At 39.8% G+C, this 23669-nt stretch overlaps 3 protein-coding genes and 1 long non-coding RNA gene across 7 annotated transcripts; 2 read left to right on the forward strand and 2 right to left on the reverse strand.

Moving 5' to 3' along the window:
- The first annotated feature begins 138 nt into the window (after nt 1–138).
- Nucleotides 139–3514, forward strand: hmox2a (heme oxygenase 2a). Of its 2 annotated transcripts, none has more exons than XM_003449966.5 (7): nt 139–266; nt 824–935; nt 1053–1170; nt 1564–1731; nt 1920–2243; nt 2357–2489; nt 2792–3514. In XM_003449966.5, exons 2-7 carry the CDS (start codon nt 844–846, stop codon nt 2917–2919), a joined length of 963 nt encoding a protein of 320 aa, XP_003450014.1. In that variant the 5' UTR covers nt 139–266; nt 824–843; the 3' UTR covers nt 2920–3514. The 2 variants fall into 2 exon arrangements, with proteins under 2 accessions (XP_003450014.1, XP_005454856.1); XM_005454799.4 differs by lacking the exon at nt 139–266 and adding an exon at nt 472–495.
- A 1221-nt stretch (nt 3515–4735) lies between these two features.
- tmem186 (transmembrane protein 186) lies at nt 4736–7808 on the reverse strand. The gene is made up of 2 exons (XM_003450000.4): nt 7734–7808; nt 4736–6320 (listed from the first exon to the last, which is right to left on the reverse strand). The coding sequence occupies exons 1-2, from the start codon at nt 7734–7736 to the stop codon at nt 5658–5660; spliced, it is 666 nt and encodes a 221-aa protein (XP_003450048.1). The 5' UTR covers nt 7737–7808; the 3' UTR covers nt 4736–5657.
- A 451-nt stretch (nt 7809–8259) lies between these two features.
- gde1 (glycerophosphodiester phosphodiesterase 1) lies at nt 8260–15799 on the forward strand. The gene is made up of 6 exons (XM_003449967.4): nt 8260–8529; nt 9263–9438; nt 11569–11674; nt 12431–12523; nt 13769–13980; nt 14241–15799. The coding sequence occupies exons 1-6, from the start codon at nt 8260–8262 to the stop codon at nt 14386–14388; spliced, it is 1005 nt and encodes a 334-aa protein (XP_003450015.1). The 3' UTR covers nt 14389–15799.
- A 587-nt stretch (nt 15800–16386) lies between these two features.
- Nucleotides 16387–19098, reverse strand: LOC102082820 (uncharacterized). 3 transcript variants are annotated; one of them, XR_002062334.2, is made up of 8 exons: nt 18643–19098; nt 18045–18136; nt 17855–17948; nt 17653–17764; nt 17355–17578; nt 17105–17258; nt 16863–16987; nt 16387–16749 (listed from the first exon to the last, which is right to left on the reverse strand). It is a non-coding gene; the product is annotated as an uncharacterized LOC102082820 (long non-coding RNA). The 3 variants fall into 3 exon arrangements; XR_002062335.2 differs by having other exon boundaries at nt 17855–17930; nt 18045–18140; XR_002062333.2 differs by having other exon boundaries at nt 18045–18140.
- Nucleotides 19099–23669: the final 4571 nt, after the last annotated feature.

The raw sequence follows: 23669 nt of genomic DNA on the forward strand, positions 1-23669 counted from the left end.
TATCTTCAATTAACCCACAGGATCTACACAAACTAATAACCTAAATACGACGAATATAAGACGTTGTACATCAATAGGGATGAATACCAATCAAGAGTATCAAAACAACAAACGAACCTTTGATTGGTGTATAAGCTGAGGATTTAACCAATCAGAATGCGCCTCAACTAAAGGGAACCCACCGATTGGTTTGTTGTCACGCCGTGTCCCGTGAACGTTGAATCCTGCGGTTTGGGGACGAGCAGTGTGGGCGGTGTTGTGACAAGGTGAGTTAGCGTTTCATTGTCGTATCCCTAAAACATTGTAATAACACACTGTTTGTGTTTGTGTTCACACATACAGAGCGGCTCTTTAACGTGTGAGCAGCACAGTGTAACTATAACGGTAGCTGCTTACGAAACACACGTACGTGCAGTGTCAGTTTTGTAACTGTTCCCTTCAGATGTCAGCTGTGGCTATCGGCCTCTGCCTGTGAAATATTTCTCCAAAACTAAGGTTTTTAAAAAGATGCGTTAAAGGGATAACACAGTAATTCCTTCACCTGGCGCTTGTTCAGCTAACAGGGAAATGTGGTGCATTAAAGGACACAAACTGCTTTTGCTGTCACGTTAGAAAGCGATATTGTAACCGTGTAAACAGGCTGTTTAACCGTAACCGTATTTAGGCTACATAAGCATATATATTTTTTACTTTAAATAAATAATTTTAACTGGTGACAAGTTGTTTATTTTGATGATTTAAATCTTTTCTTTTATTTCCTGCTTTTTTTCGTATTTGTTTGTCCTGTACATTTTTCTTTAAATCTCTGCCTTTTCTTATTAAGGCCAAAATATAACCAGTATAATGGAAAGCGAACTCCCACCAGAGCCCAACAGTGCCAACAAAGGAAGGTCAATGATTGCTTTGGATGATGACGATGATGATGAAGTTCTCAGGTATGAAGAAAACAAACTAAATAAGCAGCAGTTTATCTTTGCTGCTATTTTGTCATTCAGATAAACGGCTAAGTGTTCTTTTGTGTCGCCCTTCCTGTCCTTTTCTGCTTCACCAAGTCCAACAGACCTGTCTGAGCTGTTGGCCGAGGGGACCAAGGAGGCCCACGACAGAGCAGAGAACTGCCAGTTTGTCAAAGATTTCCTCAGGGGACGCATTAAAAGAGAGCTGTTTAAGGTTTGATTATTCACTATATAAAGGCAAGAATTAAGGCAGCTAAAGTGTCTGTGAACCAGTGAAAGTAATGAACTACTGTATACAGGAGAGCGTCACACAAAGGTCTTCAGTTTGACCCTGTATATCGAAAGTGCTTAGAGGCATAGGCCTACATTTAGTATTGTCAGTGTGATAAAGTCTTGATCTATGCTTTGCCTTGGTTCTAAGGCACGATCAGAAAAATGCTGCCAAAGAAACTGGCAAAATGTGAGCTGTCTGGAACATCAGTTTATCAAATAAAATCATATTTCACCATTTAACTGTATATTATGTCTAACAGTTTCTGCTAGATGAAACATTTTATGTCTGACTCTGACCCACTTATTCTCCCCTCTTTCCTCCCTCTGCTGTCAGAGAGGCACAGCAGCTCTATATTTTGTCTACTCGGCTATGGAGGAGGAGATTGAGAAGAACAAAGACCATCATCATATCGCTCCAATATATTTCCCCGCAGAGCTGCACCGGCGTGAGGCCCTGGCCCGGGACCTTGAGTATTTCTATGGAGAAGACTGGGAAAACCAGGTCAGTAGGAAGCATATGGAGGATATATATGTCAGTCACAGAGGAGGCTGGTCTTTTCTGGCACTTAAGTCATGATTATACAGGTATCATCATCCCAAAAGCTGTATTTAATCAAATTTAACACAGAAAAATCTTCTCCAGACAAGGTTTGTATCAACTGGACTTTCACAGTTGTGTTCTCTCTTCAGATCAGCCTCTCTGCAGGCACCAAGCCTTATGTGGACCGCATCCATGAGGTGGGGGAGAAGGACCCGGTGTTGTTAGTGGCCCACTCCTACACCCGCTACATGGGTGATCTCTCAGGTGGACAGATCCTTAAGAAAGTGGCACAGAGGGCTTTAAAGCTCCCCTCAACAGGAGAAGGTCTCAATTTCTACCAGTTTGAGGGAATCCACAGTCACAAAGGCTTCAAGCAGCTTTACCGAAGCAGGATGAATGAGCTGGAACTGGATGCTGAGACCAAAGACAGGATTGTGGAAGAATCTAATCGGGCTTTTGGCTTTAACATGATGGTGAGGAAACTGCTTATAGGAATTATACAATGTACAGCAATTTGCAAAAAGGTGCATTGTTTGAAAGAGAAATTTAAAGGTAATAAAAATCTAATTTTATTATTTAAAAAAAGGTATTCACAGAACTTGAAGAGCTTGGAAAAACTATCAAAGAGGAGGTCCAAGATGCAGGGTTTGGACACAGTCATGCAGAGATGATGGAGGGTGAGGATATCAACAAGTGCCCGTATTATGCAGCTAAAATGGGTAAGAAATGCATCCCCTTTACTGTATTTATGACATTTGTTTCTAGCATTTCATTCTGCAGATAGAAAGTTAAAAACTTGGTGCTCAGTTTAATAATAGTTTATAGATTTGCCTTTAAAAGATTGGACAGTGTCATCATGGACTTCAGTTAAAAGGGGATCCTTATAACTGTGGGATGTCTGAGTGGAAAGTGTCAGACCATCATTCATAGCTACAAAGTTACATGAAGTACCTAATTCAATTGTCCTGTTTTTTTTCCCTCCTTTTTTCTGTATTCTCATCTTCATGTCTCCTCTGAACAGCTGTTAGTGGAAATCCTACGCATGCGTGCCAGTTAGCCATGACACTTCTCAGACATCCGCCCTGCCAGGTGGTTCTGGCTGCCTGGATGGCTGTCCTCGCTGGATTTACTGCCTGGTACTTTATGTGATCTCTGACACATCTTGATCTGCTGAAGAAGAGTCATGGACACTGTTAGATCCAGCCAAACTTCATCTTCCTTAGTTTGACCGGTACTATCAGAAAGTGCCAAACAGTTAATCAGAAACTAGATAATGTTTGAATATGTGCCAAGAGTTTTCCCCTATGAATCCCACTCTGTGTTCCACTGTCTTTCTACTTCTGAAACAGCTTATGGCGGTGAAAAAGCTTTTGCAGTGATGCAGTTCTTTGAAAAGCTATTTTATGATGCATGCACTTTGAGTTAAGCGACACTTTATGGATGTAGAAATATTAAATGCATACTCTTCTGTTATGTTATTAAAATGTTTTTGAACAGTTTTAGTGTCAAGGACTCTTATGAGAGTTGAACACTTGAGGCAAAGTAACCAACCAAGAGAGGACCTTGGTCAGGGAGGACTGTAAATATGCAATAGATTCTAAAAACATGTTTCCACTTTGTTATGGTGGGGTTTTTATTGTATACATTTAAAGATAAACACAGTAAGGTGTGCAAAGACAAAACAAGAAAAATCTGTTTGAATTCTTTCTGAAGCAACTCAACATTAAAATATTTTGTGAATTAATTCTGTTCTTTGACTTTTTATTGGTCAATTTAAAAGTTTAAAGATTTTTTTCTTCCTAATATAAAGTTTCTTCAGCATTTGCATGTGCTATGTTTAAATTCACCAATATTTTGTATGGATCAATTTCAAATCGTGTTCTGCAACTCAAAACATAAAGGAAGTGGGAAAAAAACGTGCAAAAGAGCAAGAGAAAGCCAACAATCCCCCAGAGGCACATACTGATGACTCAGATTAAACTGAGTGAGTGCTTATAAATTACGTATTGCGAGTGTTTCTCTGGAGTTGATAGGATTGCTGCTGATGTGTAGAATTCAGTGGAAACATCTATGCAGAGTTTTAGGCTCAGAAAGTTCTTACACATGAGTGTAAGTGAAGACATTTGGATTTGAAGTGGACACAAATTTTAATGTTCTTTTTTTTTTTTACCTGAAACACCTGTTGTCAAAACGATCTCTACACACTTAACAGCTTTTGTGGAGCGTTCATTAACTGTGTATCAGGTGCACAAGAAGCCTTCGTTAAGCAGTAACTAAGCTTTGAGCTCAATTGTCACGGTCAAACTGACGGGAATGTTTTTGGAGTTTTGAAGGTTTTTGATGCAAAGAGATCCCTAAAGTTCAAACAATTCATTTTGCACACACCATGAGTTTTTAGACCGCTTTTGGAAATTTGTTTCCCCCTTACACAATGAGAAATGAATTCAGCATATGCATTATTTCAGTTTTCATTAAAGATCTTGAATTCTTGCAAGCACGAGACACACTTCTCCAAACTTTTCTGAAGTCAGCGATTTTAAAGAATTGCATTTTTGTCATTTCATTTCACCCTGAGACTGAACCAGAGTGGTCTGCTTTTCACCAATATCCATTTACTTTGTTTACATTTAGTCCTTTTGTGAAACACGTCGTGTTTTGCATCCATCGTCACATTCACCTGTACTTTCCAGGACAAAGCCGTGCCTCTCTTTTGCTCTGTTCTAATATTATGAATACAATCGTTATCCAAATGATTTGCAAATCTCATGATCGTTTTATTTTTGTCACAGTACCACTTCTAGACAAACTAAAATCAGTCCAGGTCCATAGTAACATAGTGAAACACTTTTTTTAATGAGACATGTGGAGTCATATGTTTTTTGTTTTCTTGTTTTTTTGAAAGAGTAAATAAATAAAAAGCTTTATGAAGCTGTGGTCATATGTGGCAGTATTTCCAGGGCCAATATTTGAGATATTGTAAATGTAAATGGAATAATGTTTATGCAGTGCTTTTCTACTGTTACTGAGAACTCAAAAAACATTTATAAAAGCTTATTATCTATGATACACACTCCTTCATATTTGCAAATCACTTTGATATGAGCCAAGAAACCTGGATCAAATCACCAGCTGGTAGTTAACCTGCTCTACTTCTATTTCTAGATGTCAGAAAACATCTTAACCAAGATAGAACTGAAAACTCGCAGGTTCTAAAAACTCAGCAAGAGAAACTGTTCCCAAAGTGACATTTCTTTGAACCAAACCTGAGGCAAAATGTATGAATAATTCCCCGTTTCTACAGCCAGGATGCCCTAACCCTAGCCCAATCAAAAACAATGTTGAAAAATGCATTTTACATAATAACAGTTTTAAGGTTTACACTTTAACCTAACACACACAAAAAAAATCAATATCAGGAGGAGACAACTTCTTTGGAGCTTGCAGCAAGAAGGACATGTGACCCGTGGAGCTATCCTATCATGGTCTAATGATGCAACATGAATATTCGGACAATGTTAGGCCAATCTCACTTGATTTTTTTATTTCAGCTGCATACATAGTCACCATTTAGTAGACAACTGTTAACCTACCACAGGGTTAGGGTTAGGGTCCAGATTTTTTTTTTTTTTTTTTAAATCTGCAATCTTACTTCTCAACCTTAATTAAGATAAAAAAAGAAAAATAATAATAAACCAGTAATTTATCAACTGTGGATGATTCAGATCTATGTCAGCTAAAATATCTTAGATATAAAATATAACAGCAAGCTGTATAATGTGTTTTCATTTAGAATATTGTTCATGGACAATAGATGCATCTCTTAACATGTTATATTTTGATAATACTATTCAGAATACTCCACATTTTCTTTTAAACAAATAATCATTTTAAAAACTTCCAAACACTTTTTTAAAAGCCTGTTCATCCACCACACGTCCAAAATGAGTTGAGAAATACAGAGTCTCCGCACTGCTGTATCTCTTAAATTTCAGTATGGTCTCATTTACGGAGTCCCCTGTGTCTCCAATGGTCATGACATCTGACACTGGCAGGTACATATCATGGCGCTTTCCCCAGAAAGTGAGGTGGGACACTTTGAGCGTGGTCTGAGATGGATCCAGATACATCATTCCCACCACCCTTCTGAAGAAGTAACTGGCAGTATACAGCATAACACCAGCAAACAGAGCTATCCCTGTCGTGTAGCCGACAAGAAAGGCGGAGGCAGCTCCCTGGAAGTAGAGGACGTACACCGGGGGCAAGAGGACCACAGTTATTGCAGTTTGGAGGAGTTTGAGCCTGGACACAGCTCGAAGGAGCTTAATGTATGGCAGGGTGTAAATCATAGTGTACTTCTGTGTGGACACATCCGAGTAATTAACAAGGGCTGTGATTTTAGGGATAACAGGTCCATGTAGGCGCTGCTGAATTGGCCTGAGACTTGGTGAACAAGGCTGCAAACTGTAAGGTGTTCGAGCTGCGAACAGACTTGATCCTCTGGTGAAGGACAGGACGTGGGGAGTTAATCTGCACCGAAGAAGCGACCTGATCTGTAGAAAAATAAATAACATCAAACAGATAAATTCAATATGACATGTTATTCTCTGTCAGTATTTCCTACCAGGGTTCATCAATACAATCTCAGAGAACAACACATGTGGGGGATCAGATAAAGACCTGTTCCAAAACAACTACTGATGGCATAATGTAACTCTACAATGGCCTTATTTAATAAATAAATAAATAAATAAATAAATAAATAAATAAATGGAGTCTGGAGAAAATGAAGACATTGATGGATTCTCATACACATTTTCCACATGTGTGTTCTAAGCAAGTGCATTATCAATGTATACCTGTAAGTATTTGTACCACATAACCCGTCTAATGGCATGGACATGTATAGTAATAGGGGTCTCATCTCCAGCTGATATAGAATCCTCCACTTTGTGCAGGTGGTACTCTGCACACCAGTTCACAAACCCGTCCGCTCCAGCTCTATGGCTGGAAATAAGCTCCACTCGCATATAACTTGCATCCATTTAGTTTAACAGACACGGTTGAGCTCTTTGACAGTAGGTAAAGTTTCTCACAGAAGGAAAATAGATTGCTTGTTACCACATTAGCAAATGAGGACTTGCCTCTAGGCATACCATCTGGAAACCAATACTGTAAAAGATCAGGTTTAGCTCTTCATCAAGCCAGGTGGTAAAATATGAGGGAAGCACTTTTTTGGCTCATTTAGGTCACCACAGCAGATAATTTGCCTCCACCTCACCCTGGTATATCCTCGGTCATATCTAAATATCCTCTTTTTTGCTTCTGCCTGGCAACTCCATCTTCAACATCTTTTATCCAATATATCCATTATCCCTCCTCTGCACATGTCCAAACCATCTCAGCTTTGCTTCTCTAACTTTGCCTCTAAACTGTTGAACCTGACCTTTCCCTCTGATGCGCTCATTCCTAATTTTGTCCATTCTGATCTCTCCCTATGAAGCTCTTACAACTCTTCCACCTCCGATCTTTTTGCCAGTGCCATCATGTCCAAACCATACATCATAGCATCACTACCATCTTGCAAACCTTCCCCTTCACTCTTGCTGCCATAAATCACCCCAGACCCTCATCTCAGCCTTCCTGTACTCTCTACTTCACTTATTTTGTGCACTGTACGTTGCTATTGCAGTAATATACAAAATATAATATTATGCAGTTGCTTAAAAAAATACAAGAGGTATACCCAGACGAACACTTGCAGTACATGTACAGCAGCTGTTGTGTAGCCGCTGTGTGGAATAAAAGAACCTGAAGGTGCACATGTCCTGACTGAGCTGTCACCAATGACTGTAGAAAACACACAGCCCTGCCACAGCACTAATGACCTTGTGTGGCTAAAAATTAATCTTACTGATAATAACAGTCAATGCTGGATAAGAGCTTGCATATAAAACGAGGCTTACCATGATCAGAGACCAGCTAAATGAAAGAAAAACGCAGAAACAAGAAAGATGGATCACGAAATGACATGACTTGAACGAGCGCTAACAGGAAGCAGTTATGCGGTGTGACCCGGATGTGCTCACCTTTAACGTCTCGTTTTTATGTTAATGTATGTTTAATTATTTCTTTTTTTTGTTCCGAGACATCCTGTGAGAAAGCTGTCAATGATCGCTCTGTAACAGCTCAGTGAGAATAATAATTACAATTTTATTATAATTTTGAATAAATCTAATTCATTTTGGGGGTGTTAGCTTAAATGCGGAACGGGAAGCGTAAATCAGCAGTTCCCTTTAAGTCGCGGACAGGGGACTGTCTCTTGGTAATGAGTGTTTTATCGCCGGGCAAAACATGTTCTTATCTCATTTAGGTCGTTTAAAGAAACTAAAATTAGGACAGTAAACGTCCCACACCTTAAATGCGGAACATTTCCTGCCAGGTGCTATTTTCTGCTGTGGGACAGGTGGAGAAGACAAAGACAGGACAACGATGGTCCAGCTGGGAGATGAAGCGACCCTGTACTCCCTTATCTTCGTGGGGATCCTGCTGGGGACCCGAAGCCCGGTGTGGACAGTGGTCCTCACCGCCTCTCTCTACCTCTTTCTAGCCATGTTCCGCTTCCCACAGGTACCATCCAGCCGAACCCAGAAGGTGCTCCACCCAGTCAAGGGCACGGCGGGCACCGGCAAGGTGTCGGTGGTCGCTCACCGGGGCGGCGGGCACGATGCACCGGAGAACACGATAGCATCTATCCGAGAGGTGAGAGAATGAGGTGGGGAGGGTTTTGGAGCGATAATCCTTCATATGCCCTTTTTTGTTTCTTTTTTTATGGCAGTGGTTGCAAGGGGAACTACTGCGATGTCTTTAACTTCTGGTATTCACACCCAGTTTGTATCTGGATAACTTATCAGCACAGAGAACATGCATTTTAAGGCCACCACTGTTCCAGCAGCACCTTCTATCACAATGTTATCAGCCAGTTCCCAACTAGCCAGCCTCGTTTAACTAATCTGCATGTTGAGATAAAGTAAAGAGATGTGAGTAATAATTAATCTAATACCATCTGGATATGCGTAGTCCCATGTATTGGTTTTAATTTATACAAATAAAGATATCAAATACAGACCACATGCTTATATCAGGTGTATATGAGGTGCGAGTGTGCTGAGCCAGAAATTACACCTCAAAAATACACCTGCTAGTGCTTTTTAGTGTACAGACTTTGTTGCAGTGGTGTTCCCTTTCAAACAGCATTTCGTAACTGCAATATACCCCCATTTATAGGTCAACACAGAGTACAGATATAATCAGTTTGCTAGTCAAGTAAAATTTTCTTCAAATGGATCGTGGCCATTATGTCTACTTTTGTCGTACAGTAGTTGAAAATTAAGCTGCAAAGTTTGTTTTTCTAAGTGGATTTTAGGGCAGATTTGTGACCACCAACTCCATCTGAAAAAACATCCAATGCTGAAAATTGTCTGTTCTGTTGAAGGCCAGTAAGAATGGGGCGACTGGTGTGGAATTGGACCTGGAGTTCTCAGCAGATGGCGTCCCAATACTGATGCATGATGAGACCGTGGACCGGACCACCAGTGGGTCAGGATTCCTCAGCAAGATGAAAATGTCAGAGCTGGCTAAACTGGATGCAGCTGCTAAACATCGACTCAGGTAAGAAAGAAGCATATAGTCAGGAAGGCACAAACAAAGCACACGGTAGTGAGGTGCTTTAATGTGATACAGGTTCTTGCACACTAATATACTAGCAGGTTTAAACATCCACTGAAATAAGGTAATTTCCCCCTCGAAGGGAGGATGTATGTAATCTGCTCAGTTTGTCTGTTTGTTAGCGGTCTAGCATACACAGAAGCCACAACACAAGATTTCATTTTAAATTTTATTTTGATCAATTTGAGCTGATTTTTATTTTAGTGAACATTGGGTCAAGGTTACATCAAATGTGAAATTCAGTAAAAACTTTGTTATCCACAAATTATAATTTGTCTTTAAACTTTATAGCAATATACTAGGCATTGTTGGAAATGAGTACCTAGGTGGTCAAGCATTTCACCTTGGCCTTCACTGCGCATGGAGAGAGCTGTACAACACACTTTTTTTTTTTTTTTTTCCAATATGATGCCATATGATGTCACAATGACGGCATAAAGTTTTGCAAAATCACACACTGGATGATTATATCTTATCTTAAAGTTGTTACAGCTTATCAATGCCAAAGATTTCAGCCAGTTCTGCTCCAATCATATGGGTAAAGATAACAAAATACACATATTCTAGTATGTAATGCTTCAAGGTCAAAGGTCAGGGTCACACAAATAAGAAAATACTTCAGTTTCTACTGGATCATATCCAACATTTAAAGTAATATATTAGTCACTGGGGGGCATATGCATTTTTTTTTATTTTTTTTACTTTAACTTATATGACTTTACAATAACACAGCAATATAAAGATTATATACTACACTAGACTTCCATATTAACAATGCTCACTATTCCAACCAATTTGTGCACTGAACCACCGACAGCAAAACACCCCCAGAGCATGATGCTACTACCACCATGCTTGGCAGTTAGTACAGTGTTCATAGATTTGAAAGCTTCTCCGTCACTCCTACAAACACGTCTCTTGGCATGTTTGGCATTGTGACCAAAGAGCTCAATCTTTGTCTAATCAGACCATAAAACTTTTGTTTTGAAGGCTTTTGGTTTATCCATGTGGACAGCTGCAAATTGCAGTCAAAATGGCCTGCATTTGTATAGCGCTTTACTCAGTCCCTAAGGACCCCAAAGCACTTTACACTACATTCAGTCATTCACCCATTCACACACTGGCAATGGCAAGCTACATTGTAGCCACAGCTGCCCTGGGGCGCACTGACAGAGGCGAGGCTGCCGGACACTGGCGCCACCGGGCCCTCTGACCACCACCAGTAAGCAAACATGGGGTTAGCCCAAGGATATTTGGCATGCAGCCAGGAGGCAGCCTGGGATCGAACCACCGACCTTCTGATTAGTGGCTGACCAAGGTGTCAGTTTTGGAGCAGTGTCTTCTTTCTTAGTCAGCCACGGTGGCAGTCAAGGTGTCAGTTTTGGAGCAGTGTCTTCTTTCTTAGCCAGCACCCTCTCAATCTATGCTGGTTTGAGCCTCAGTGATTCCTGGGTTATTTTCTCTCATCTAAGATTGACTGTGTGTGTCTTCGTCAAGACCTTGGCAAAGTGGTTACTCGTCTGAATAATTCGTGCTTATGTACAACAGTTTTAAACTAATAATTTCAGACTCTTAACAAGAAGTTAATAGGTTTTTGCTTCTCGATTTACACAAACCCAATTTACACACATGTTCAAATAATACTTTCTCTATGACAGTTTGATTGTACTGTGTTAGATAAACACTGTATTTTGCCTGAGGACAGCATTTAGATTGGATGTGCCAAGGATCAAATATCTGACTTTCCAAATCGATGACCCACTCCATCTCCAAAACACAAAACATTCAATACACATTAAAAACATCAACAAAACACACACGTAAACAAGGATCTTCTAAACTCACATACATACATTTCTGTTGCACACACATTTCTCAAAACAAACAAAAAATATAGCCCAGGGAAATATCGGAGCAGGTAAATGGCGGAGAACCGGAAAATTATGCTAGATGAGAGTGAACAAGTATAACAGTGACTTGGGCAAACTGTGTAGTGAGACGTATGAAAGATCACTGGCACAATATAAAAAGAAATCCAGTTAAAACGAGTCTTACTTGTTTTATTTCCACCAGGGACAAGTTTGCAGGAGAGAAGATCCCCACCCTGGAGGAGGCAGTGGAGGAATGCATCAAACTGCAGCTAACCATCTACTTTGATGTCAAAGGTCATCCAGATGAGGTAAACCAGGCCAACAAAACTGAGAGATTGCATCATGTGTGTTGATTTTAATTGATGGCTTGATACAAAATGATCACAAGTCCACCACTTCATTATTTCTACTTTTTTATTCATTACCAATAGAATGGCCCTATAATACATGTCACCACTCCATTAGTTACACAAATCTAATCATTAAAATTAGTTGTGGCAAGCCAGAGTCATACTGGGAATATCCAGAGAGGAGAAACACTACTAGGTCAAACACTGATGCACTTAGAGATGTCCAGAACACATGTTCCAGGTTTGTCTGTACTCAAACAAATTACAAACCTCTAAAACGCACACGGACGCGCACACACACAGCTTCTCACAGATTGAGGACAGCACCACTGATAAGTAATGTTTTGTTTGTGTGGTAACATTCTGCGTGCTGTTAGACGTTCCTTGTTTGTTTGCTCTTTAACAACTAAATGTAACTTTGTTTGTGTTGGCAACATAAAAACTGAGCCAAGGGCAGCAGTCTCTTAGCTTAAAGTTAGGTTAGTTACTCAACTCCTTAAGTGCAGCATTTGCACGTTTTTAAGGAAGGGAAAGCTGCAGTTGTGGTTGGAGGTTCGCATAGTGACGTTTCTGATTTGCTGGTCCGCGTGCCTGTGCATACACAGCTGCTAATTACCACCTAGTGGTCGGAGAGGAACACCCACAAGCAAAAACATTAAATCTGCAAACAGCTGAATGACCTACGATAACCATTTGTTTCTTCTTCCTACTCAGGCAGCCGCAGCTCTAAAAGAATTGTATAAGAAACATCCGGTCCTCTACAACAGCAGCATCGTCTGCTCCTTCGAGCCCAAAGTCATCTACAGGGTAAGACGGCTCATATCTGTAGAGTTTAAAGCTTAGTTCATGTCAGTAAACACACTATTTTTCAGGAGGGATTTTTCTCTGTGGTTTTCTTTATATGATCTCGTCCAACTAGAGGAAAATTACAATTTAGAAGAAAATACACCGAGGTAAACTAATATGTAGTATGAAGAATCAAATTACAGACATGAAGAGTTTCTGGTGACTTTCAGGTCACGTAGCACCGTTTGTCCCCAAAGGGGTAATTTCAAGGGAGTGCTTAGCTGCAATTACACACCCTTAAAAAGTACAAAAAGTAAAGATGCACAAAGTTCAGACAGTTCGGCTGCACACAGTGAAACAAAAAAACAACAGAAGAAATGTAGAAACATGTTTGTGTGGGTCAGCTTATCTTATTTATCCTACATTAATTAACTTCTACTATAAACTAGAAGTTCAAAGTTCTCTATGCATGATTATGAACCCTGACCACTTTCAGAAGATTTTTTTTAAACTTGCAGCACGTTGGCAACGTGGTTAACACTGTTGCCTCATAGTATGAAGGTCCTGGGTCCAAATCAAGCATTTGGCCTGGGCCTTTCTGTGTGGAGTTTGCATTTTCTCCCCATGTCTCTGTGGGTTCTCTTTGAGTACTCTGGCTTCCTATCATAGTTGGTGGGTTGCGTTAATTGCTGATTCTAAACTGGCCGTAGGTGTGGATGTAAGTATGAATGCTTTTGCCTCTGTGTTAGCACTGCCACAGGCTGGAGACCTGTCCAGGGTGTGCTCCACCTCAGGCCCTATGGCAGCTGTTACAGGCTCCAGGCCCTCCGCAACCCTGAGTAGGATAAGCGGATATCTGTGTGTTACACTTTGCACCTCTTAGACACATTTAGGTGATGGATTACAAGACTAATTAAACAGTATGAGCACACAGCTCTTAGTGCCTGAGCTCTTGGTTCCCATTTTCATTCACTTGTTACCAACTAAAGTGAACGCTAAGATGACCTGACATCAGCTGACATGTGGCTCAAAGTAGTTTACAGTTTTAATTGTACTTATTTTTGCACAGTCTAAGAGTTAACATGCAGTTATTTGGTTCACAATCCATACTGGACTAAAACGGTATTCTAATAAATAGTGCTGACTCAGAAAGAGGGGGAAAAAAATACACAAATTGCTCTATAACAAAACAGCATGCTTATCTCTCCCACATATATGTTTCTATTGTAGCTGCTGTTTTAATGTTCACCAACACTTTGTGTCCAGATGAGACAGAGTGACCCAGACGTGGTCACAGCACTGACCCACCGGCCTTGGAGCCTGAGCCGGTTCGGGGACGGTGCCCCGCGTTTCTCATCGCTGTGGAAACACCACTGGATGACTCTCATGGACATCTTGTTGGACTGGGCACACCATCATGTTTTGTGGAAGCTCTGTGGCGTTTCGGCGTTCCTGATACAGAAGAACTTTGTCTCACAGTGAGTTTTGTAGCTGGAACATACAGTCTTATATTCTATATATGCAGCAATGACTTCATTAGAGTGCAGATGTGTTAGAGGTGCATTTTAATGGCGCTGCTAACTGTCTTATTCCATGCTGGGGTTTATTGTTGTGGATCATCATTTTTTTACGTTATACCAAAAAAGTTGTCATTGCTTTGTACTCATCCTTAAAAGGTTTTTATCGGGTCATTCAGACCAGAGGAACATCACTCACCGATTGTGTGTCCTGTCTGCAGGGACTATGTGCAGTACTGGGCCCAGAGGGGTGTCGACGTTGTAGCCTGGACCGTCAACACACAAGTAGAGAAGGAGTATTACCAGGAGGTGCTAAAAGTCAACTACATCACAGACAGCATGGTGGAAGACTGTGACCCTCATTACTGACGTACACATAAATCCATTCCACAAAATGTTGGCATTTAATAAAGATAAAAGTCATAAAAAAAAAAGAACCGTCACCCAAATCTAGGCTCAAGCAAGAGATCATATACTCCTTTTAATTCCAAGAACACTTTCGCTGCTGTTTTTCTATGGGTGTATGTTTCCTGAAGCATTTAACTGGGCGCCATAACAAAATACCAATTAAAGATTTTATTACAATTAAATCACTTTAATAATGATGAACTCGCCTGTTATCTTTACAGACTTGTTAATGCAAGGTGCTGGTAATATGTGTCTATAATAGACCTGCAGCAATATGATGTATTCATCCACTCAGGACTACATCGTTTTTTTTTTTTTTAATGTTTGTCTTGTTGTGTTTATACAGTCTTTCAGATAATGCAGAGCACTGTGTGCGCTTTTTACTCACTAAGATCTGAAGAAATCTACCTTGAGATGATTTTTTTTTTTTTGTCATTTATGACATGTGAATACTACTTATTAAAGAAAGATACGTAAATGCTTTATAGAGCAGCATAGGCAAGCTAATAATAAGTAGGCTTGGTGATTACTTATGTTGTTAATGTATGGAGAAAACAAACTTTTAATGTTTTTTTTTTTTTCTTTGCAGTACACTTAAAATTTTGCTCCTCATTGTAGTGCTGTGTTTTTGTTTGTTTGTTTTTTTGCAGTTATTTAATACTGCAGTGATAAGTACCTGCTTAAGGTGACAGAGCTGCTTTTTTCCCCTTTATTACAGTAACAAAGTACTGTATATGAAAACACAAGGACATTTATGAGGGATCAATTGTGGCACAGATAGACGAATGAAGTTAAAGCATGGGTTTGTGTAAGGCTCAAGTGTTACCAATAACACAGTGCCTTTTTTTTAAAAAAGTAAACCATTTTTTTTTAGCAGTATGACAGTTTTGTAACTGCTTTACTTGAATGGGTAAAAACTAAAGTTAGGTGTTGCTTGATGTTGCTGTTTGTCTGGAAAATCAGCCTCATGCTTTTGCATTTCATATACGATGAATGTAAACTTGAGTGTAGAATTTCAAAATGTAAATTACACAATTTGGTGTTGCCATAAGGCTTTAAATGACTTTAATAAGCCTGACTGATTCTGGGTGTTGGGGCTAATGACTGCCAGCTTTTGGTGGTAACCACATTCTAGTATCTGATGATATCATTACATCTATACACTATAGATACTACTGTACACCAGAGGTGGGCAATTAATTTTCCTAAGTTTAGAAACTGGAACGGTTGTGGAGGTAAAATATCAAATTTTTACTCAACCATAAAATCTATGTTTACTAATTAAATGGCTCCAAGTAACAGGAAAATGCATCAACCGTTTAAAGTAAGGTGACACGGACTCATTGCCTTAAATAAATGTGTACTAACTTTACTTGTTTGCATATTTATTCCCATTTTGAGGCAGGAGAACCCCCTGTAATCAGACTATTTCTAATTTACCCCAGTTTTATTAACATTGGCCAACCTAGGCTGGATTTCTAAAAACATGACATACTTACATGTTTCAGATCATGAAACAAATTTTAGGGCTAGACAAATATAACTCAAGTAAATACAAAATGCACACAGTAAAAAAACCAAGTGTCAATTTTACACTTAGAGAGTTGATTTTAACTCTGCTTCAGATAACATTTGGTCCCACTCAAAATTAGAGTTAAATTTACTCTATGGCCAAGTGTTAACTTTTCAGTGTTAATTGTACTCAGTTTAGTGTCAAAATTAACAACAAAATGTGTAAAACTATTTAACACTGAGGGTTATTCACACTGTTCAGAATAATTTGATTACACTTTATAGAGCTATTTTTCCTCCAAATTTAGTTTAATAATAACACTCTGATGTGTAATAATATATCATTTTTATTTCTCTGTAGTGTTATTTTTTCATATTCATCTTATGATGCTATAATACTAAACTGTGATCTATGCTAAATTATGGAAATAACAACAAACATACAGGTTAAAGTAACAGCATTTATTATGTTTCTCATTTCAGTGTCATTTAATTAACGTAACAAACCCTTGCATTAGCATACAGTTCTAGGATGCTCACTAGAGAAAGCAATATGACGTTTCCCCAATGTCATAGTTGTTTGCAGAAAAGTGAAAAAGTTGGTCAGGGATGAACTGTATGATGTACCAAAGACATAATGGGCCCTAAAGAGTTCATCAAGGGATCCTACTGAACCTGTCACTTTACATGGAAGTGCATGCTTGTCAATCACAAGGTGTGCATGCTGCTTCTTGTGGATCCCTGAGCAAGAAAGCAGGGCTGACTGCTTCAGGTGATGTTGTCTAGATGCTGCTGTACACTGGTTCCAGCCTACAACAACACATTAAACAACAGTATTAAGTGACTATCCTCTGACAGTAGATTAGCTCACCTCACTGTCCATGAAAATAGAGGTGATGGAACGTATATTTTAAACAACATACCTTTGGGAATTTGATGAGGTTATCGACAGCTTGAGATGCAGACATCTTTCCTGGTCTCTTTCGCCCTTGTGCAGATGGTGGTAGCAGATATAGCAGCAAGATAGCAGACATGTCACTGTCCCAGCCTACAGACAAATAAACAAAGAATTATTCCAAAAATACATTCAATTGACAGAATTACCTATATAACCAACAATGGCAAATAAAATGAGTCACAATCATACCATTCTCAACTTCAGTACCTGACTCAGCATTGCACATTAACTCCAAGAGCTCTGAGGTGGAGACAAATCCATGACTTTCCTTTACAACCTTTGCTTTGAGATTGATGGGCCACCTCTCCAAGAATTTGCTGGCAGTGACCTCACAAAAAAGGAGTCGGAAATCTTGTTCTATCTGTAATGCAAAAATACAGAACATAGAGAGGTGTAATGAGTGACACTGCAAGCTGCATGGAATATTTCAGTGATTCAACAAATGAAGATGTCTTACCAGTCCTGGTGTGTCCAGAAACCGCATCAGGCCTATGAAGACATCTGCTGGATTCTTTTCATCGCTAACCATTGAATGCCGATAAAAGAAGGTAGCTTTCATCTTTTTAAGGATGTCTTCATCAGCAGAGTGTCTCAAAAGAGCAATAGCTGCTCTTATATCCTCATCTGATAACACTGTCTGAGTGGTGAGTGGTCTGGATCGACCATGGCCTGGCCCACCAACTTAAGAAAAAACAATTTGATTGAATCCTGCCTACAAATTACATCAGTATCATTTAAATGATAAGTGAACTTACTTTTGGGAGATTTGCAAACCGAGGCGCTTCTTTCCTCCGCAGCTTTTCTTTGAATGGTCTTCAACCGCCACTCAAGGTATCCTGAACTGCCCTCTGGATTGTAGTAATGTTCCTATGTAATTAGATAAACGCAGAAGGACTATGTTATCAACATTTCTGAGGGCAATTATGTATTTAATGTTGAAAAGTCCCCTTTACTTACATATCCATGTTGTGAATATGGGTCTTCCAGATATGGAGACAGAGCAACAATCCCTTGCGCATACATCATTCTTACGCTTTTAGGGGGAGATGTCCTAATGTATTAATTCAATAATTGGCATTTAACATCACAATTAAAAATAATACAATCTTAAAAATGTTTCTTTATATCCTACATTTTTTATTCTCACCCATGTGTTTCTGTCATCTCAGCCTCAAGTATGTTTCTCATTCGTCTTCTGGTTGCATCTCTCAGAGATTTGGTTTTTGCATATTCTTAAACCTTTCTATAAAATAGAAACATTACTTCATATTTCTTAACATATCATTAACATTGCTATCAGTTAAGTTATACAAAATATATATTTCTTACTAAATAATGAGCAAAACTCTAAATTAGTGTATGCCTTTGGCATTTGCTTAAAATAATATAAATCAGTAAAGTTAACTTCATGATAATGTTACCCACTTTTTCTGAAAGTACGTTTGCTTGTGTAAGCCAATTAGCGATTATTAGCTTACTAATAAATGGTAATTTAGTAGTTCAAACTGTACCATTAGACATGTGACAATGATATTATTTAGACAGCATTTAGAAGAAATACATAGTTAAAATGTTTTAGGTTCATATTAACTCAGTGAGAAGCTACTGGACAATATCATTAAACCTATGGGTAAATGCTGCTAACATGTCCTCACTCGACATCAGTGAAACTATAAAGAGCTATTTAGTTAAAAAAAAACACTTTTAAACAATGTTACTTGTATGGGAATGTTAACTTCACTTACCTGACTGCGGCAACTCTCCAGAGAAAATTCCATGCGCATCAGAGCTCTGAGACCCCACACGCCTGCGGACTGGTGTTTTCTACAGTCAATGGGCCAGAACCATTGTCCCGGAAGCGGCCCTGGCTTATAGCCATGGCGACCCTCTCCCAACACGGCTGCACCCGGTGAACGACACTGGAGACACTACTCACAAATGCAGGCAGAGGTATACCTCTGCCCTGCTGCCAATCGCACGCGTTGTCTCCTTCTGTCACTGTTCCTGCTGTCGGGTCCCTCTCTTCACCTGGCCTTCATGCGTTCCTCCTCATGTCTGGGGCCTCTCTCCTGCAGTGCTTAGCTAATGCTAATGGGGTTCCTTATAAATAGGCAAACAAATAAACACTATTCTAATCTTATATTACATTCTTAGCAAATTTACAGCAAATGAAACAAAGCACAAATTCAAAGTTTTTTTATTTTTTTTATTTTATTTTAATTTCTGGTTTGACGCTGTTTCTTAACGTAAAATGTCCTGTTGTAATTGGACATTTTGAGTTAAGAAACAGCGCCAAGCCCCAACAACACTTCCCTCATGGTGCTTTATATTGTAAGGTCAAGACCCTACAATAATGCACAAAAACTAACCCCCTAGAGCAAGCACATTGGCGACAGTGGGAAGGAAAAACTCACTTTTAAAAGAGAGAAACCTCCGGCAGAACCAGGCTCTGAGATGGGGTGGCCATCTGCCTCGGCCAGTTAGTGATGAGGGAAGGAAGTTGGGAGAAGAAGAGTGTTTATTTTGAACCACTCTGGTTTTAAAATTTAATTTAGGTTGCTGAATTAAAACAATATTTTATGCCAGTTTAAGAGTTTTGTAACATAATCACATGCACGTTTCAGTTCAATTTTAACGTGCACATGAGAAAGCCCTCAAGATGACATTTTGGCTCCTCAGCTTGGCATGTTTTTTGAAGCTGCTGACGACTGCTTCGTCAACCACTGGGTTGCTTGACCTCATTAACAGTATTGGAGAAGGCCACTTTTCACGGAGATCATTGGATACTTTCAGGCCGAGTTGTTCAATGTTTTCCATGGACATTTTGTAGTTTTTGGACAAAATTTTGTTCCAGATCTTATGGGAAAGCCTCTGTACAATAAACTCTGATGTTCCTGCATTCCATGTAGCTGTCTCATTTTCTCCGTTCATAGCGTGCATTGCCAGATCTTTAGTGACATTTTTCACAGCCTCCTGGTACTCTTCCCTGTTTTTAGAGACACTAAGTACTCTTGTTGGTAATGCCAACAGGTGTTTGGTGAAGGTTGGGACAGTAATGTTATCAAGCTGTTCCCTCAGATTCAAAATCAGATATTTTTCCTTGCAGTTGTGTGTTTTGCAAAGATCCTTGAGAATGACCTTGTCTATATTTTTCAGCCATTTGGGGGATAGATCCAAATGTTTCAGCTCGATTTCAGGCCAAATTTTGTCAATCAGGCGATCACTGATGCAGTCAGGAGTGAGGCGCTCTGTGAAGACCTTGTATTTAGTGGAGACTTTTTCTATGGCCTGTGAAACCACCAACTCAATCACTTTGTTGACACACAACTTTTCCCCACTCAGACCATCAGATGAGGACGACTCTGGGGTTGCCGTCTCCTGTGTTTCAGTCTGAGCCTCTACTAATTCTTTTCTCTGCGTGTCCAGTTTTGTCTGCATTTCTGGTATTTTTGTCTCTGCCTGACTTTCTTTAATCTCGCTGGAGTCGTTACTCTGTGGCTGCAGAGCTTTTGTGTCCTCCTCCAGTTTTTTCTGTTCTTTCTCTGCATCCTGACAATTTGGGATGGCCTCTTTAACTTTTTCTTTTGTGTCATTCACCACTTTTTGCTCTTCCAGGAGTTTCTTATTTTGTTCCTCCAGGACTTTTTTCTCCTGCTCCAGATTCTCTCTCAGTGTTTGTTCTTTCCACAGAGCATTCCACATAGTTTCTTTCAGATTTCTTTCATGTTTCTGAAGCTGTGTGAACTTGGCAGACAGAGTGTCCTTCTCCTGTTTCAGGATCAGGATTTCGTTGTCCCTCTGCTGAAGCTGCTCTTTCAGACGGTTCATCTCAAGGTCAAAGTTGCTGGCCTTTTCCTGATCTGAACACGTCTGTTCCTCTTTTTCTTTGGTGGCGCTGCTCACCTGCAGTTTGCTCGATGCTGATTCGTCAGTGACTCCTCCAGCTTGGATCTCATACAGGTTCAGCTTGGTGCGCATCACTGACATTTGATTCATCATCTGTTTGATTTGCTGTCTGGCTCTACTTGCACCCTCTTTTAAAAGTTTGTTTTCAGACAGAGAGTTTTGCAAGGCTTTCCTAACCTTCATAAGGTCGTCGAGTGCACTCTTTGGCAGAGTGAACACAAATTCTGGTTTTCCTTCCTGATTGCTCATTTTTGATATTTAACTTTAAAACAAATTTAGTGTGTTACACTAAATCAGATATTCAAATGTGAATTCGATATTCAGATATGAATCAGGGTTTGAAGTTGGCTGTAGCAGAACAAAAGTTCGTCTAGTGAATCGCTCGTGACTGTAAGTAAGAAACCGTGCTTGACCAGTGTGCTGTTTTACCCCTATTTATGGACTTTTGTTGGCTGTGACGTCATGGTCTGATTCTCTTTGCTTTGATGTCGGAAACAGGACCCGCCCATTGAAAATAGGTTAGGTCCCGCCCACAGGTTCTCAGAATCAGGCACGTGCAGAGGGGGGGCGGAAGGGGCTTGAGCACCCGCCCCTTTCCTGATGGGTGCCCAAAGTGCCCTTTTGTTGAGGCAATTTTTTTTAAAAATTTTAATTTATTTTTTTTTAAATGTGTGTGTGCGTGTGGAGTCCTGTCTGTGCCCCTCAACAATAATATTTAACCATTAATCACATTTTTGCTAAATAAAAGGATCTGGCTTGCATCAGTCACATGATCACCATTAACCAATGATCGCCCTTGACGGCAGAACGCGCTGGTTACGAGCCGGGAACGAGCTCACAAAGAGGCACGCGCATTTTTTGCGGTCCGGAGCTGTAGGAGAAACACAAATTAACTGAGAGACACAGACTGATGCGACAAAACCAGTAAGTAGGTGTACAGCGCACACTGTAGTCTATAGCACACAGCAGTATTAGCTTATCATGTACACGTTGGTAAGCTGTCTTGTGGCAACTGACGAACTGAAACAAATGAGCGTGCTGTGTGTGTAACAGCGCGACAAACATTACCTGTCCTTTTATTAACTGCACAAGTAGTGCTGGTCACAGCTGCTGGCTAACTGGGTAAGGCTGTCATGGGTCTGTAGCTCTGTCACCGTTTTAGGGAACATATTTAGTTTTAAAGTAAGTTACAGGGCTTTTCCTGCCTTTCTGGAGGGCTTATATTTCACTTAAAACGATCTAATATGCATGTCCACATAATAATGGATTATTATAATTATAATATTTAAAAAAAACACGCTGTATTTTAAGAACATACATTAAGAAACAGATTATATTAGATTTATATTTTAAATAAGACAAAATGCTGATTTTACAGCAGCAAAATTATTGTATCTCTACAGTTTAAAAATGTAATAAGCTTTCTGCCTGCACAGAGTGGATAGTGAAACAAATGGAATCATCATAAATACATTATTATAAATTTATTACTTTTTCCCTCATTGCTTTATTATTGTAGCTCTAGTAATAAATAATAAGGGAAGGATTCTGGATCAGCACCATGATGGAAACTTGTGCCCACAGTATGTACAGTATTCTGAAGAAGGTCTAAAATGTCACGGTGTGTGCGTGCATGTGTGTGTTTTATGTATATGGATTTTTTAAATTATTACTCATAATATAACATTGTCCAGACATGGCTGGTAAGGACATGAGGAGGAAACAGTAGGAGCTGTGTGAGGTTACTAAAGGCAGTGGATCCCTCAGCAGCTGGATTACAAAGAGCACAGGTAACATTAACACATGTACCAGTTGTTGGAGAGGTATTCCAGTATAAAAATAATAATAAGCACAACTGAAATGTTTTGCTTCTATAACATTTTTCTGTCATCATTTTATTATCGATTAAGTGTAAGAGTTGTTAAGTGTGGATAATTAAATAATAGTTTATTGCAATAGCAAGTTGTGCCTTGTTCTCAGATGGACAGCAAGTGGAGAGTGATAGATGAAATGATCGGATGGAAGGAGGAAGAGAGGCAAAGAGTGATTCACAGGCAGGGTCTAGTTTATTTCTCAGTTTTTTGTTGCCTTATGGTTCCAAGCACTGTCACCAATCTTTGCATTTTGTTATTATCTCATGACACTTGTTTAATCAGCTACCATCTCTCCTGTGGACTTTTAAATGTCTACAGTTTCAGATCAGCACTGCCCTGCCCTCCAGCACTATCAGCAGCAGGAGCAGCAGCAACCCCTCAACAGCAACATTGTACCCATCAGGTAAAACATAGGCTACGTTTGCTTTGCCTCACAACAGTGATGTAGTATGATGCGATCCCATATTAGATTCTTGATGAATGTGTGTTGTTGTTATTCAGCCTGGTTCAATGTGCCCCTTTTTAGCTTTGAGCACCCGCCCCTATAAACGTCTCTGCACGGCCCTGCTAGGCGTCGGTCAGGCTCATGTGAATAAGTACTTGATTTTTATATATATATAATTGTGGGAATGTAGAGCTGCTTGGCAAAGTGAACATGTTGGTCTGTCATGTTCTGCATCATTATGTTACAGCTGTGGACACTAAAATGGATCAATAAAGGTGAACGTTTTGAGCTGATATTCTGCAGCGCATCATTCAGGACATATTGTCTCAGGAGAACATAAAACTGTTCAGGTGTAGTGTAAAAGCTCATGCATCCACCGTTTGGCCCCTGTTGTTAATGCTAAGCTCGTGTAGTGGGGACTGTTGATTATTAGCTTTTGGGCCTGCAGAGTCAGGCGATTGACCCAGATAGCGCAGATGAATGGGGGTTGAGTGAGAAGTGTAGTGTTGGATATCACCCTGGTTAAGCCTGTCTGAGCCGCTTCTTG

The sequence above is a fragment of the Oreochromis niloticus genome, linkage group LG6, assembly GCF_001858045.2.
Source record: "Oreochromis niloticus isolate F11D_XX linkage group LG6, O_niloticus_UMD_NMBU, whole genome shotgun sequence".
NCBI classification, from domain to species: Eukaryota; Metazoa; Chordata; class Actinopteri; order Cichliformes; family Cichlidae; genus Oreochromis; species Oreochromis niloticus.